Below are 18,033 nucleotides of genomic sequence, written 5' to 3'. Positions count from 1 at the left end.
TTCCTCCAAGGTTGCTAACTCTAAATTCTCTGCTGATGTGGAAGCATCATCGACATTACCTACGATAGCATTGGACCAGTTACGAGGAGCAAAGCAAGTATGTTGGGACAATAAGCATTCCCGCAACAACTCTTGTTTTCGGATTTTTATCCCTACAAGGAGCAAGATCCTCTACTAATGCATCGTAGGAAGGAAGCAGCATTGCTGAAAAGGTTAAGAAGACTCTAGCTCTGCTTGATCTCTGTGGATCCAAGAACTCTTCTATGAAGGAAGATGATGATACTTCAAGTGACGGATCCTCTCCACTCTCACCACATGAAGTAGGCCAGTAAAGATCAACTTATGCGATAATCCATGTTATTCTTCAACATCCCAACAATCATGGAAGCAATAGTAACGGATGCTTCATCAATGGAGAAGACACTAGCAAACTAGGCAAAGGTTATTGATGGCTTGGCCAAGCATGTGCAAAATCAAGATGCTCGGATTGAGAAGTTGATGGATAAGATGGATGGATTAATGGAAGGAGAATCCAACCACGCACCTGGGAAAGGTCCAGAAGCACAGGAGACTGAGCCTCATGCAAAACAAGTACTGCCTACCAAGGAAATTCTAGTTTCTTCTCAAGGGATGATTCCGCTCGACTAACTAAAAAAGTTCATCGAAGAGACTATCAAGGATAAGTATGAGGTTGCTGCAAAGTCTTTTTTTACTTATGGAAAGCCGTCACTTCAAGAATTGATAGCTTCAAGATGCCCGCCGGTTATCAACCTCCCAAATTTCAACAATTTGAAGGCAAGGGAAATCCAAAGCAACATGTTGCACATTTTGTTGAAACATGTAACAACGCTGGGACTTATGGAGACTATCTTATTAAGCAGTTCGTCTGCTCCCTTAAGGGGAATGCCTTTGACTGGTACACTGATCTTGAGCCTAATTCTATCGATAGTTGGGAGCAACTAGAACAGAAGTTCCTCAATCGCTTTTATAGCACAAGGAGTACCGTGAGCATGGTCGAGCTTACAAGAACTCGCCAAAAGAAGGGCGAACCAATTATCGATTTCATCAATCGATGGAGAAATGCAAGTCTAAACTGCAAAGATAAGCTCAACGAAGCTTCAACGATAGAGATTGTATCCAAGGAATGCATTAGGAGCTTCACTACATCTTGTAAGGAATTAAGCCAAGGTCTTTTGAAGAACTAGCTACTCGTGCTCATGACATGGAGTTGAGCATGTCTTTCACTGGGAATGAAGTAATGCCTGTCTATGACCCTCGCAAAGGAAAGGACAAGCAGGAACCCAAGAAATGGAGCAAGTTCGTTCCCAAGAGTGACAACAAAGAATCCATGAACGTCAATGTCTCGCCTGTAAAGTTTACTACGAAGGTGAGCAAGAAGCAGAGTATGAAAGCAACTTCCTTCCAAGACAACAAAAGCCGAAAGTCGACCTTGAAGGAGATGCAAGAAAGAGAATACCCCTTCTTGGATTCTGATGTCCTTGAAATTTTTGATGAAGTACTTGAGCTGAAACTCATTGAGTTACCAGAGATGAAGTGACCCAATAAAGCTAGATATTAAGTACATCGAAGATTTGCGATCAAGTGCATGGATATATGTCGGACTTCGTACAATATGTTGCTTGGCAGGACATGGATACACGAGAAAAAAGTTGTCCCATCCTCCTACTATCAATGTTTGAAGTATCTCGAAGGCAGTTTCGAAAAGAAGATAGTTTCTGATTATAAGTCATTTACTGAAGCTGAGTCACACTTCGTCGATATGAAGTTCTATTTGAAGAACTACATTTTGAAATAAGTAAAAGTCGATGACATCGCAACGACTAAGAGTGATAAGATCGCAACTAAAAGAGCTGATGAGACTATTGGAAAATCTGAAGTTAATGCTGAGGTACCACACTCCAGTCCGAACAAAGGGAACATCGTATCAAAGAAGAAGAAGAAGAAGAAGAAGAAGAAGAAGAAGAAGACAACTCCCGTGCTCTGCTATGTTCCAAAGTTGAAAAAAGAGGAAGGTCAACCATCTGAAGCTCAACAAAATATGCTAGGGGGGCTAACTTTTCCTATCAAATGAATTTACGCGATAAATTTGTCCTCAAAGCTACTTGGAGACTTCGTAGCTCAGAATCCGCCACAAAATATGGCACTCCCTACAAAACTTACAAATGAAGGCTTTGATCCAAATGCTTACAAGTTATTTGTCAAGGCTGGGTACAACCCGAACAAGCCGTCAAAGATAGGGAAACTTCCATCATGAGCTACCATGAGGCAATCACGTGAAGGTTTAGGATACAAACAACCTCCGCCAATTTGAATATCCATAAGAAGGGTAAGTATTAACTACATCACTTTGGAAGATGAGTCTATTACTTCCAACAAAAGGCCTTTAGCGTTTGATCATCTTGGAAAGTCGGCCGCAAAAGCTTCTATGTTTGAGAGATTGGGGCCGTTGAAAATGAAGAAGAAGAAGAAGAAGAAGAAGAAGAAGAACGAGTTCTACAGAATTTATCAGAGCGTGAAAATGCTCGCTTTGCGTAGAACCCAGAAGGATATACAAAGTTTGATTCCTTCTAGAATGAGGTGACAAACAAACCTTGTGATTTCATATGGGGAGGTACTAAAAGCAAAGTTTCACACTGTGGTGTATACCAAGGAGCGTGATGAAGATGAAGAAAGTGTAGGCTTTTCATATCATATTACTGCACAAAGTGATCAAGATACCTCATTTCAGATGAAGGTTGCCAAGAAATTGGAGGACATCTCCTCGTGTTACCACATATCTTTCAATGATGGTGATCCTCAAGAATATGAAGATGCTAGAGATGCTCCTCTAGAACTTGAAGAAGGGGTGAAAACCACAGTAGACTCCTTGAAAAAAGTTAATCTTAGTACTGATGAAGACCCAAGACCCACCTACCTAAGTACTTTTCTAAGAGCTGATGAAAAAGACACTTACAGGGGAATACTCAAAGAATATAGGGATGTTTTTTCTTGGAGTTATAAAGAGATGCCTGGATTAGATCCCAAAGTAGCAGTGCATCATCTGGCAGTCAAGAATGGTGTATGTCCTGTTAAGTAGGCCCAAAGGCATTTTAGACCAGCTTTGGTTCCTTCGATCGAAAATGAAGTTAATAAACTCATTGAAGCTGGCTTTATTCGTGAAGTTAAATACCCTACATGGATTGCGAGTATCGTTCCCGTGAAAAAGAAGACTAGCCAAATTCGAGTTTGTGTTGACTTTAGGGATCTTAAAAATGCATACCCTAAAGATAATTTCCCGCTTCCCATCCCAGAGTTGATGATTGATGCTACCACTGGTTATGAAGCAATGTCTTTCATGGACGGTTCATCCAGCTATAACCAAATTCACATAGCTCCATAATATGAAGAGCTTACTGCATTTCGTACACCCAAGAGTATTTATTGTTACAAAGTGATGCCTTTCTGTTTGAAAAATGCTAGTGCCACATACCAAAGGGCTATGCAGAATATCTTTGATGATTTGCTCCGCAAAAATGTCGAATGTTATGTAGACGATTTGGTGGTAAAATCAAGAAAAAGGGGCGACCACTTGCAAGACCTGAGAATGGTGTTCGAGCGACTTCGGAGATATCAACTTCGAATGAATCCATTGAAATGTGCCTTTGGTGTTACTTCTGGAAAATTCCTTAGTTTCATTGTTCGACATCAAGGAATCGAAATTGATCAAGACAAAGTTGATGCGATTTTTAAAATGCCCGAGCCTCGAAATATTCATGAGTTAAAAAGTCTGCAAGGGAAGCTACATACATTAGGAGATTCATTTTGAATTTAGCTGGAAGGTTCCAACCATTCAGTCGTCTCATGAAGAAGGGCGCCTCTTTCAAGTGGGACGAAGCATGTACCAATGCCTTTGAGAATATCAAATCATATTTAATGAAGCCTCCAGTTCTAGTAGCCCCTGTACCTGGAAAACTATTGATACTATACATTTCAGCACAGGAAAGGTCGGTCGGAGCGTTGTTGGCCCAAGAAAATAGTGAAGGGAAAGAAAATTCTCTTTACTACTTTAGCAGAATGATGACACCAAATGGGCTGAATTACACGCCAATTGAAAAGTTGTGTTTGGCGCCAGTCTGCTCGATTCAAACGTTGAAGCACTACTTTCAAGCTCATAGTTTCAACCTTATTTCCAAAGCAAATCCCATCAAGTTTGTGATGAAAACCAGTCCTCAGTGATCGGACTAGCAAGGTGGTACCTCCAGTTTCAACAATTTGAGATTACATACATCCCTCAAAAATCTGTAAAAGGACAAGCATTGGCGGACTTCTTAGCGGATCACCCAATACCTGATGATTGGGAGCTAACTGATGAACTTCCCGACGAAGATGCAATGGTCGTTGAAATTCAACCTTCGTGGAAAATGTACTTTGATAGTGCTTCACAACGTGATAGAGCTAGTGCTGGTGTGGTGATTGTTACTCCGCAGGGAGAAGTTCTACCATCCTCATTTACTTTGACACAACGTTGCTCCAACAATGTCGCTGAATATTAAGCACTAATGTTTGGGCTTGAAATGGCTGTTGACATGAAACAGTTGCAGTTGCAAGTCTTTGGTGACTCTTAGTTGGTGATCAATCAACTCTTGGGAAGCTACGAAGTCAATAAAGGAAAATAAGAAAGCTGATGCTTTATCTGCTCTAGCTTCAGCGCTTACTCTGCTAGATCAAACACAAGTGACTATCTGTCAAAAATGAGTAGTACCTCCGCCAAATGAGGATGAAAACGCGGAAAATGAGCTTGAGCATCTCGTAGCTGTTTCTGAAGCTGCGAAGGAAGACTAGCGAAAACTCATCATTAACTACTTGAGTTTATGGGATACTGCCAGAAGACACAAGAAGAACTGAAATTCATCGTCGTGCACTTCGATTCCTATACTACAAGTATACTTTATATAGAAGATCTTTTGAGGGAGTACTCTTGCGATATTTGGGGGAGGATGAAGCAGTCCAAGCTTTGCAAGAAGCACATTCACGAGTATGTGGATCACATCAATCTGGACCAAAGCTCCACTTTCACATAAAAAGGATGGGATATTATTGGCCAACGATGATGAAAGATTGCTTGGACTATGCTCGAAGATGCAAGGCTTGTCAGTTTCATGCGAATTTTATACATCAGCCACCCGAAGCATTACACCCGACCGTCGCATCTTGGTCATTTGACCCTTGGGGGTTGGACGTCATTGTTCCGTTGCCGAAATCTTTCGGTGGACACTTACACATCTTGTCTGCAACTAATTACTTCAGCACATTCCTAGAAAGGAAAATAAGAAAGCTGATGCTTTAGCTGCTCTAGCTTCAGCGCTTACTCTGCCAGATCAAACACAAGTGACTATCTGTCAAAAATGAGTAGTACCTCCACCAAATAAGGATGAAAGCGCGGAAAATGATCTTGAGCATCTCGTAGCTATTTCTAAAGCTGCGAAGGAAGACTGGCGACAACCCATCATTGACTACTTGAGTTATGGGATACTGCCAGAAGACACAAGAAGAAGAACTGAAATTCATCGTCGTGCACTTCGATTCCTATACTACAAGTATACTTTATATAGAAGATCTTTTGAGGGAGCACTCTTGCGATATTTGGGGGAGGATGAAGCAGTCCAAGCTTTGCAAAAAGCACATTCAGGAGTATGTGGATCACATCAATCTGGACCAAAGCTCCACTTTTACATAAAAAGGATGGGATATTATTGGCCAACGATGATGAAAGATTGCTTGGACTATGCTCGAAGATGCAAGGCTTGTCAGTTTCATGCGAATTTTATACATCAGCCACCCGAAGCATTACACCCGACCATCTCATCTTGGCCATTTGACGCTTGGGGGTTGGACGTCGTTGTTCCGTTGCCGAAATCTTTCGGTGGACACTTACACATCTTGTCTGCAACTGATTACTTCTCAAAATGGGCCGAAGCTGTTGCTCTTAAAGAAGTGAAGAAGGAGAATGTTGCGAACTTCATCCGAGTAAATATCATCTACCGCTTCGGCATTCCTCGTTACCTAATAACGGATAATGGCAAGCTATTTGATAACAAATTGATGAACGAGATTTGTGATCTCTTCGGTTTCAAGCAGCGTAAATCTTCTATGTATCATGCTGCAGCCAAAACTTCGTTTCTCAGGAAATTCGAGCAGCGGAAGATCCTGAATTTGAGAATTTCTACACCAAAAATAGTCTAGCTGAAGCGTTCAATAAGACTCTGTGTAACTTGTTGAAGAAGGTTGTCTCCAATTCTAAACAAGATTGGATAAACAAATGGAAGAAGCTTTGTGGGCATATAGGATGACTTACCGCGCACCAACGCAAGCAACCCCATACCCGCTTGCTTTTGGAGTTGAAGAAGTCCTACCACTTGAGCACTAAATACCTGCTTTACGACTTGCTATTCAAGAAGGGCTCACCGAAGAGAAAAATGCTCTACTGCGTCTTACAGAGTTAGAAGCACTTGATGAGAAAAGGCTGGAGGCTCAACAAAATCTTGAATGTTATCAAGCCTGACTGTCTCGTGCCTTCAACAAAAAGATTCGCTTGAGGTCCTTCCAAGTGGGAGATCAAGTCCTTGCAGTAAAAAGACCCATCATCGTTTCCTATAAGTCTGAGGGCAAATTCACCTCAAAATGGGATGGGCCATGTGTCGTATAAGAAGCATATTCGAGTGGCGCTTACAAGCTTGTTGATGCGGATGGCATAAGGATCTGTCCTAGTAATGCAAAGTTCTTAAAGAAGTACTACCTTTGAGGCAAGACGATGCTCCTTAAGGCACGAGCATAAACTGCATGTAACTCCTGGCCCGCAAGAGTATAAACTGTACACGGCCCAAAAAATGTCCGCTAGGTTGAAAATCCCGCAAGAGGCGGCCTAGGCAAAAGTTAGGACACAAAAAATGTCCGCTAGGTTGAAAACCTCGCAAGGGGTGGCCTAGGCAAAAGTTAGGACACAAAAAAAAAACTCATTTTTCTGAACTACGGAATGATTTAATCCTCTTCACCGAGGTACGTAGGCCGCTTAGAGTTTTATTCTAAGATCAGTCTCATGAGTTAAAAAAAAATACATCACTCTATGTTTTGTCTAGGAAAAGTATGATGGAATGAAATCCGCCTGACAAGGCACCTGCAGATCCTACATACAAGCATCCTTTCGTTGCAATTTGGACGTTCACTAAATGCCGGTGGTCCAATGAGGGAAAATCTCCATGGCAAATGGGTTTCTCCAATGGAATGACTGTAATCTCTTAGCAATTGGTCAAATCAAGAAGTTAAATTCTGGAACTCCAATGGTTTTCAAATTGAAAGCCTTAAAACCGCCAACTCTTAAAGTTGAAGTCCAAAGCCACTACATCTGCAAGTTGAAGTCTTCAAATCCGCCAGTCTTCAAGTTGAAGTTTTAAATCCACCATATCTACAAGTTGAAGTCTTAAAATCCAACAAGTCTTCAAGTTGAAGTTTCAAAACCACCATGTTTGCAAGTTGAAGTCTTCAAATTCGTCGAGTCTTAAAGTTGGAATCTTAAATCCACCACGTGCCAAGTTGAAGCCTTCAAAGATCATCAAGTATAGTCTTCAAGCCAAAGGATCTCTAAATTTCCATGCCTTAAGGAGGACCAATTTAGTCCTTTTGCACCCTAAGCTGGCCTTTGGCAGATTTATCCTTAAAAGGATCTCTAAATTTCCATGCCTTAAGGTGGACTAGTTTAGTCACTTTGCACCTTAAGCTAACCTTTGGCGGATTTATTCTTAAAAAGGTCTCTAAATTTCCATGCCTCAAGGTGGACAAGTTTAGTCCCTTTACACCTTAAGCTAGCCTTTTGATACGCTCAAATTACACCTATTAATGGCGTAAAGCGGACGTTGTCAAATATAGTAACCCAACAAGGTTGGGGTCGAATCCCATAGGGAATATGGAGAGAAAAGAGTACTAATCGTATGCGATACCGGTCTTTAAATGCTTTAATCCTATTCCGGATAGTTTGAATTGATTGTTGAATAATGTAATTGAATACTTTGACTTAAAATGTAATTAATGTGAGAGAGAGACTAAGGCTGTGTTCCCCAATTTGATTAGATATTATGCTTCAGGTTTCAAAGTGATATACTTCTAATGGTTGTTCTATGAATATGCACTTGGTCTCTTAAAGACTTCTTAATGTTTCCCAACAGTTAAGCAGTATTTCCTCTTTATGATTCTTCCGAATATAAAAGAGTTACAATCGAAGAGCGACCAATAATGCCAATTTAGACTTATTCTTATTCCTAAGTTAGTCTATTAAACGAGGGTTAACGCCTCGAGTCATTGTTATTCAATCTTACCGATATTGACTCTCTTTCCCAAGAAAAGTCAATATAATGGCTTCGGCTAATGCTTGCAATCATTACCCAACGTTACAACTCAAAGATAGAATAAATAACAACAACCATTATGCATATATCAATAATAGAAACCCATTCACATAATACCCATCATGGGATTCACAACCTTAGAATTGAAATTAGCTACTCATAATGTTTCTTGACAGAAAAAGCTTAAAGATTAACATAATACACTTACAATGCTAATACAAGATGGAATGAGAGTGAAGTTGTTGCCTTAAATGCTCCAACCACTTCAAGATTAAATACCTAGGGTTTGTGCCTCTAAAATAAAATCTGAATAATGAATTAAAACCCTACATTATGTATTTATAGAGCCAAAAATCGCGCCAAGTTTCTGGACAAAAATGCCCTTACGCCGCATTGTTACGGACCGTAACTCAGGTTACGGTCCGTCCTTCATTTCGTCATTTGACCACTTGTTGTTACGGCCATCACGCGACGGACCGTAACCTGTGTTACAGTCCGTCCTTCTGAGGCGTCACTTGTGACTTTACTTGGCAACTCTCTGGAAATTTGGGCCCTGTTACGGTGACATGTTACGGACCGTAACATGAGTTACGGACCGTAACACTACACCGTAACACTGATGGTTTCATTGAAAACTCTCTGGAATTTTAGCTCCTGTTACGGTGACATGTTACGGACCGTAGCATGAGTTACGGACCGTAACACTACACCGTAACACTGATGGTTTCAATGAAAACTTTCTGGAAATTTAGGCCCTGTTACGGTTCAATGGTACGAACCGTAACATGAGTTACGGACACCGTTACGGTCCGTAACATGAGTTACGGACCGTCGCTTAGCTCCAATTTGTCCGTTTTTTCAGCATTACTTCTCATTTCCGATCCTTAGTTAATCAACCCTATAAAACACAAAAATAACATAAGAAACAATATAAAAACACTTAAAATCAAGCAACATTTCTAGTTATAAAGGCATAAAATGTGCCAAAATTCACGGCACATCAACACCCCCAACTTAAGCTTTTGCTTGTCCTCAAGCAACTACAACAATACTCACTACTAACACACGACATCTTAGCAAAATAAGAATGACTACGGTGGTTTTGGCATGTGTTCCTAGCACGGACTCTTCAATTCAAGAAAAATATTTAGGCTCTTATCCATCTCCTATTTGTGACACAAGACGCACATTTCAGAAAAATTTCAATTCGCTATGCAACCTCAATTAATGACATAATCATAGTACGGGGGTCTCTATGCACATGAATTTCAATTTTCGGAAAGCCAGTTACTTTGAAACCTACAATCCTTATGCCCTCACATAGACCAAAGAATGTCCCAACACACATTTACGACATAAATGGGACAGAAGACTAAAGAGACAGAAGAACACTCATACTCATAAAGAAATTTGCATACCATGCGTGCACATACCATAGGCTTGCCTTTATTTTCCATGCATTCAACTTTGAACAATTTGATCGTGATCACATTAGGACTTTTTGGGCTTGTAGCATTGGCTTAGGGACGGGTAGGATGAATATTTGGGTATCGGTGACTCACTCTCCTCGACACTTCTTTTTGACTTCATTCACCATTCTTCCTATCATTTCCGGCCCTCCATCTTTAGCGTGGATTTATTTAGAACTTATATACCTATATATCTAAAAAAAATATATATACATATATATATATATATATATATATATATATATATATATATATATATATATATATATCCACGCTGAATTATGTCCCTTTATATTCGTGATCACCCCCAACTTAGGCTTTTAGCCTCATTTGTCAATCTTCCGTGTCAAGGAGGGACTTGGTGCCAAATGGGTTTATTCACAGAAGGGAAAGAGGTTAGTTCATGGTTAATCAAAGAAAAAGTCTATAGGCTCAAAAATAGGAGACTAGGGATCATTTTCTGTACGGGCCAGGCTCATTTAAGATACTTTGGGGTTAATACAAAGAAAGCCTAAGATCACTTCACAATCTAATTCTCCTTAGAATTCACGCACGACCAACCGGGCAAGTTCTAGATTGCAAGCATCATATGCAAATAGAAGCTAAAAACTCACAACACAATGGCATAAGGATTGTTTAAATACTCCGACTTCATTTCCGTTTGAAGATTTCACATGCATAAACACCCTTTCTTTGCAATGTCATTAAAAGAACCATACATGTCAATATCAACAACTCATTTTTTTGATGTACATCACAAATTATTTTTCGGAGGGATATCATTGAACTTGTAAAAACCATTTTTATCTATGCTAGAAACACGGACCACCACCACTTAAGTCATCATTACTTTACTTCTATATTAAACATCCTAAACATGCTAGGTTCAACATACACATAACATTCTTCGGGAATAGAAACACATAGCAAAGAACCGAAGAACGAGTTCTAGCACATACTTGCTAATAAAAACAATACCAACAAAACAAAACAATAACAATTGTCTTAAACACATGCTTACTATCACAATTTTGGGATAAAATACCCACCAAAACAAAAACAATAAAAAGAATATCCAGTATACTAAAACAGCAATCCCAACAACCAATCAGCAATTACCCACACCCCCAACTTAAAAGCATGCATTGCCCTCAAGGCATCAATATAACGCATTAAAAGAACGGAGGGCCTCCCTGGAGCGCGTTAGGCGCTCGGATCTGCAGCAGCATCATGAGGTGGAGCAGTGGGTGGGGGAGAAGTATGGTGAGCCGGCTCAATGAGCTGGGCTGAGCTAGAAGTATCTCCTACAGTGTCAGGAGTCAGTCGGGACTCTTGGCGGAGCCTTTTCAAAGTACGCCGCTCTTCCTCCTCATTCCGTGGGCGCAAATCAGCAAATGGATCAAGGTTCTGGAGAATGGGGTCGAGGTTTTCATCATCCGGCGATGCTCTGCTCCGCTTCCCTTTGGCCAAAGAGGGGATATCCTCTTCCAACTCCTCGTCGTGTTGTTCCTCAACCGTGTCCTCGTTGTCATCATCCCCTAGTAGGCTCTGAACAGGCTAGTATAGGCACTGTACCAACTCCGTGTGTACTTTAGGAAGCTGGTCTGTCGCCACAGCCACTTCCTGGGCCTTCAATTTCTGCACATCATCCTTGACAGACCGCAACTCACTCCGAATAGCGCCCAATTCCATAGTAGGGTGTGTCCTAGTCAGCTCAGTCATCCTGCTCTCAATACCATCTATCCGGAAGTGGATTTGTAGGTGGTCCGCAGCCATTTGTACTTTTATCGGTCGCAGCGCTGCATCAATAGCCCTTTTTGTGTATAATTTTAGCTCAGTCATGATCTGCTTGACCTGCCTATCTGTGCGATCCACTTGCAGGACCACTGCCCTAAAATTTTCCCGGTTGAACATCATTTTTCTCGCAAGCTCGGGTGGGACTCCTGGTATTGCCTGCGGTGGTGCTGGGCTTGCTCCAGTGGAAGAGGTTGGACCACCCGAAGTAGGTGCGGCTGGAGCTGGCATAGGCTGTGTAGCATGATCAGCCGGTGGAGCCTCAGAATCTGTGGACTGATCCGCAGCAGCTCCCTCATCACCCATGATTGCCAAGGGTATAACATCTGATCCCGTAGGCCCCTCCGGCACCTCAGAAAATGATGCAGATGGCACTGAACCCTGGCTCAACACATCATCTTTCCCCTTTGTGATGTCATAAATATGGCTGGCAATCACACTGTGATCGATATGGGGTAGGGGTTCTGGTTCTGCACGCAAGCATAGTATCGTATGCAGACATGGATGAATGAGGGAAGTGGCCGGCTGGGTGGCTCTCTCTCGGAGATCTTCGGCTATCAGTCGTCCAAAGTTGATCTTATACCTCGACATTATGGCAGCCACAAGAACAGCCCTGTCTGGAGTCAAATAATTATCTGATTGGGTAGGATGGATGCGGAACAGAACAATCTGCCACCAAAACTTTGCCTCTGGTGTTAGGGTGTTTTTCCAAATCCGCGTGGTGGGTGTCAACTTTGGCACTATGGCCCATTCAGGATCTGTTGTCCGTGCAATAACTGAAGCTACCCATTTTCGGACGGGGATTGTATCCTTCTGTTCAATTTTGTATGCAAACTCCCCTTCTTCCGTTAATGTAGGCTCTATACAATCTTCCCTGAATAGTGTTGTCACGACCCAACCCCGTGGGCCGCGACTGATACCCTAACTGGGTACCTATACGTATCTACTTAACAGAGCTGGTGAACCAAACAGAAAATTTAAAATAAGCGTTTACAGATTCAAGCCAATGCAGATACGGCGTGCGCGAAAATATATATACATATGCATACGGAAACTTTCACATAAGCCGATGAGGCTAACATAACGGACAGAGTCACAAAATCGTACGTACCTACCTGAACAGTAGCAACCCGTAACGCACATACATATCTACAGGCCTCTAACAGACATACAGAATCATATGACGGGACAGGGCCCTGCCGTACCAGAACTACCATACGTACAGAATATACAGATGTCAGAAGATATATACCAAAAGTACACGCTCCGGATCAAAGGAGCTCTCCAAAATAGCGGAATCTGTGCCCTAGACTGGCGGCGTATCACCGGGTGCGTCTGTACCTGCGGGCATGTAACGCAGCCCCCGAAGAACCGGGGGTCAGTACGAAAAATGTATGCCGCCAGTCTAGGGCACAAATTCCGCTATTTTGGAGAGCTCCTTTGATTCAGAGCGTGTAATTTTGGTATATATCTTCTGACATCTGTATATTTTGTACGTATGGTAGTTCTGGTACGGCAGGGCCCTGTCCCGTCATATGATTCTGTATGTCTGTTAGAGGCCTGTAGATATGTATGTGGGTTACGGGTTGCTACTGTTCAGGTAGGTACGTACGATTTTGTGACTCTGTCCGTTATGTTAGCCTCATCGGCTTATGTGAAAGTTTCCGTATGCATATGTATATATATTTTCGCGCGCGCCGTATCTGCATTGGCTTGAATCTGTAAACGCTTATTTTAAATTTTCTGTTTGGTTCACCAGCTCTGTTAAGTAGATACGTATAGGTACCCAGTTAGGGTATCAGTCGCGGCCCACGGGGTTGGGTCGTGACAAGTGTTTTATTTATGGCCGACGGAGAGATATCTATCTTCTTTTTTCGGAATACTACCTCATTCATTGCCGGCACTTGAGTTGCACGCTGTCCTTTCTTCACTGCTTTGAATACAGCAGCCCCATACGAAGCGTAGAATTCCCTAACAAAAACCGGGATGTAGGACCCCACGGGGTTTTTCAAAAACTCCAGCTTGTGGAATCGGATAGTATCACGAATGCCCGAATATCCTTCTAGACCGTCGAAAATGACGTTCCGTTCCTCGAAAATACTCCGCCTTGGGTCCGTCCCCTCATTCTTTACCAGCTCACACCCCTTGTTGTACAAATCTTCAGATCCCTCCACAGAAAATCGGAGGGCCTGTTCATACACAGCCTGCATTCGAATGTCGGTTTCTCGCCTTTCCTGCTCGCGCTCCTCCGCAGCATGCTGTCTAATGGGTGGTTGAGGTCGGAGTGTTGGTGTGATAGCCCGCTGGGGTTCACTTTGGCTCGACGAACTCGACGAGCTCGACTCTCTCAACTCCTCAGCTGAGGAGGAACTTTCTGATTGTGGGTCTGGATGGCTGGGTGCAACTGGTGGGGGTGGCTTGCTAGGTGCGACCATCCTCTTTTTAGGCCGGGCGTCCTTGATTAGATCGTTGTCGCGCAACCGTGAGGTCACTTTGCTTGTAGCACGACCTTTTCCTTTTTCTGCGACTTTAGGTGAAGCCTTCTTTGATTGTTGTGGTTTACCCATACCTGTGGAAGGCAAAGTTAGATATGATGTACGAGAAGTTGTTCAATTAGACATCTTATGACTTCAAGTTAAGGACTTCAATTAGGCCAGGCACCGTAACACAGTCGACGGACCGTCGATGGTGTTACGGGCCGTATCTTCAACCGTAACTCAAATGGTTCAATTAAGCATAGTGACCGTAACACAGTCGACGGTCCGTAACATACGTTACGGTCCGTAATAACTCACCGTAACATGACCAAAATTTCCAGAAAAAGTTACTGGAAATTTGAGAGGTGTTACGGTATGATGTTACGGTCCGTCACTCGTGTTACGGTCCGTAACACCACACCTTAACGTCTCTCAAAATTCAAGAGAATTTTCATGGAATCCATCGATGTTACGGTGTGGTGTTACGGTCCGTAACATCCCTCCGTAACATCAGCCAAATTTCCAGAAAGTTTTCATGGAAATTATCGGTGTTACGGTGCGATGTTACGGTCCGTAACATACGTTACGGTCCGTAACACATAATGACGGGCAACAGATTAGCAATCAAATGGCTTGGCCAAATTTTCTCGTTTTAAGCACGAGGCCAAGATTTTCGACTTAATGCTCCATGGGTATGTTGTAAAACAATATTATATCCCCTTACATGCCTCGGGTTACTCAGACTTCACCCGATTTTATTAAAGTTTTCATTGGGGACTTTTATCGAACAGTTGGTGGGCAAACCGATTTAGTAATTTCACGAATGAAACCTTCAACCGGGATGCCCTCCGACTCAGTGGGAAGCAATGTGCTTGTGCCCACGAGTCTTTTAAACAGCACAAATACCAATCCCAACCCCTAACCATTGTCAAATCCCGCATAAATTATCAATCGAAATTCAAATTCATCAAACACAATAAATTCACAAATTTCACCGCATATCATACGAGATTATTCATGAAGATCATAGACATTACGTTAATGGCTAAAAGAAAAGAGTCAAGACAAGAAATACCTAATCGTTGGCGATTGTGAGGATGAAAGTTGAACTTAAAACAGTGATTGTTGATAAGAAAATAGTAATGAGATTTTAGAGAAATATGGGGGAGAATGGAAGATGAAGAGAGGAGGATGTGAAGAAGAGAAGAGAGGATTTATGAGGGAGAGGGAGTTGAAAAACGTGTGAAGAAACCTTTTAATTTGAAATGGGAACCGTCGGGTAATGTATTTAAACATTTTCGACAGTTACGTTACCTGTTACGGACCGTATCATGAGATACGGTCCGTATTTTGTGTTACGGTCCATCAAACGACCCCGTTTCACTTCTTTATTAATGACCTGGCAGTGCAATCGACGGACCGTAACTCATGGTACGGTCCGTATCACCTGGCATAACGTGTTCGAAATTTCCAGTGAATGCCCAGATTTTTCCTTAAAGTTACGGTTCTACGTTACGGTCCGTAACACGTACGACGGACCGTAACTCGTACCATAACACTCTTCCTCATCCTTCAGTGATTTTTTTTATTTTTCTTTTTGCCTGTTACGCTCCATGATACGGACCGTAACATGAGTTACGGGCCGTAACTTGGAGCGTCTCGCCTTGGATCACTCAGCAGTTAATTGACCCCTTCAGTTCTCAAAATCCCACCACATTAGCACATCAACAACACAAAAGAATACAAGTAAAATACAAACTTTAAACTACTTACAAAGCGGTAAATGTGGGTTGCCTCCCACACAGCGCTTGGTTTAACGTCACAGCTCGACGTGGTACCTCATTTTTGAGTTCAGGAGCCATATTTCAAACGATACCTATCCACGACCTTACCATCATCAATACACCAATGGTAATGCTTCACTCTTTGTGCATTCACCTTATAAGTCCGAGTGCCATCCTCGGATTTCACTTCAATGACGCTTCCATTTGGGGACACATTCACAATTTCAAAAGGACCAGACCAACGAGACTTTAACTTGCCTGGAAAGAACTTCAGGCGTGAATTGTACAACAAGACCAAGTCTTTTGGCTGAAAATCCCTTTTTAGGATCTTCGAGTCATGATAGTATTTCATCTTTTCCTTGTACAGTGTTGCACTTTCATAGGTATTGTACCTAAATTCATCCATCTCGTTGATTTGAAACAACCGCAGCTTGGTTGCTTCATGCCAATCCATATTCAGCTTTTTCAATGCCCAAAGGGCTTTATGCTCAAGCTCAATAGGCAAATGACATGGCTTCCCAAATACCAACTTATACGGTGAAGTCCCTATAGGCGTTTTGAATGCCGTGCGATATGTCCATAAAGCATCATCCAATTTTCTAGACCAGTTAGTGCGATTCACATTGACCGTCTTTGCCAAGATGCTTTTTATTTCTCTGTTTGAGACCTCAACCTGACCACTCGTCTGAGGATGATATGGAGTGGCAACCCTGTGATGCACGCCATATTTTTCAAGAAGATCAGCAGATGGTTTATTGCAGAAATGAGAGCCACCATCACTAATAATAGCTCTAGGAGTGCCAAATCTAGTAAATATGTTCTTTTTGAGAAACGCATTGACTCTCCTACCATCATTGTTAGGCAAGGCCACCGCCTCCACCCATTTGGAGACATAATCCACTGCGACAAGAATGTATTTCAGGCCGTAGGAGCTCACGAAGGGCCCCATAAAATCAATCCCCCATAAATCAAAGAGCTCCACCTCAAGAACAAAATTCATCGGAGTTTCATGCCTCCGACCTATTGTGCCCTGGCGTTGGCATTTATCACAAGAGCGTGCCAACATATTTGCATCACGATAAATGGCTGACCAGTAGTAGCCACACTCTAGCACCTTGGCTGCGGTTCGATTTCCACTGTGATGTCCACCAACTGGAGAATCATGGCACGCTTTCAAAATGTCCATCACCTCAGATTCCGCCACACATCTCCGGATCATATTGTCAGCACACGTTCTGAATAAGTAAGGCTCATCCCAACAATACTGTCGGCAGTCTCTCAAGAACTTCTTTTTTTGATATGTCTTCAACTCTTCAGGAACGATGCCAGTTACCAAATAATTGGCAATATCGGCATACCATGGTGCCATATCATTGGAAATGACCAAGACTCTTTCATCCGGAAAAGTGTCATCAATATCCAGCACATCACTCGGTCTCTCTGGTGCTTCAAGTCTGGAAAGATGGTCAGCTACTTGACTTTCTGACCCTTTTCGGTCTTTGACTTCAAAGTCAAATTCCTGTAGCAACAGCACCCATCTTATCAATCGAGGCTTAGCATCTTTCTTTGCCATCAAATAGTGCAATGCAGCATGGTCAGTGTGAACCACTACCTTGGCACCCAACAAATAAGCCCGTAACTTTTCAAAAGCATAAACAATAGCAAGTAATTCTTGCTTCGTCACTGTATAGTTCAGCTGAGCTCCAATCAATGTTTTGCTGGCATAATAAATTGGGTGCAGGATTTTGTTTAGCCGCCGACCAAGCACAGCGCCAATTGCAAGACCACTGGCGTCACACATTAATTCAAAGGGAAGTGACCAATCTGGGGACACAACAATAGGTGCGGAGGTTAATTTCAGCTTCAACTCGTCGAATGCCTTGATGCACTTCTCATCAAAATTGAATTTGGATTCTTTTTCCAAGAGTTTGCACATTGGATTTGCAATTTTGGAGAAGTCTTTGATAAACCTTATATAGAATCCGGCGTGCCCCAAGAAACTCCGAACTCCTTTTACTGAAACGGGCGGAGGGAGTTGTGAAATCACATCGATTTTAGCTTGATCAACCTCAATCCCTCTTTCTGAAATCTTATGGCCAAGGACAATGCC

General features: G+C 42.3%; 1 protein-coding gene across 1 annotated transcript; it reads right to left on the bottom strand.

Annotated features, from left to right (window-relative positions):
- Positions 1 to 11,071: 11,071 nt before the first annotated feature.
- On the bottom strand, positions 11,072 to 14,097 carry LOC132644409 (uncharacterized). Its single transcript, XM_060361006.1, has 2 exons — positions 13,795 to 14,097; positions 11,072 to 11,425 (listed from the first exon to the last, which is right to left on the bottom strand). Exons 1-2 carry the CDS (start codon positions 14,095 to 14,097, stop codon positions 11,072 to 11,074), a joined length of 657 nt encoding a protein of 218 aa, XP_060216989.1.
- Between the last annotated feature and the right edge of the window lie 3,936 nt (positions 14,098 to 18,033).

This window comes from Lycium barbarum, chromosome 6 (assembly GCF_019175385.1).
Source record: "Lycium barbarum isolate Lr01 chromosome 6, ASM1917538v2, whole genome shotgun sequence".
Taxonomy (NCBI): Eukaryota; Viridiplantae; Streptophyta; class Magnoliopsida; order Solanales; family Solanaceae; genus Lycium; species Lycium barbarum.
This window is presented reverse-complemented; position numbering and strand designations above follow the sequence as displayed.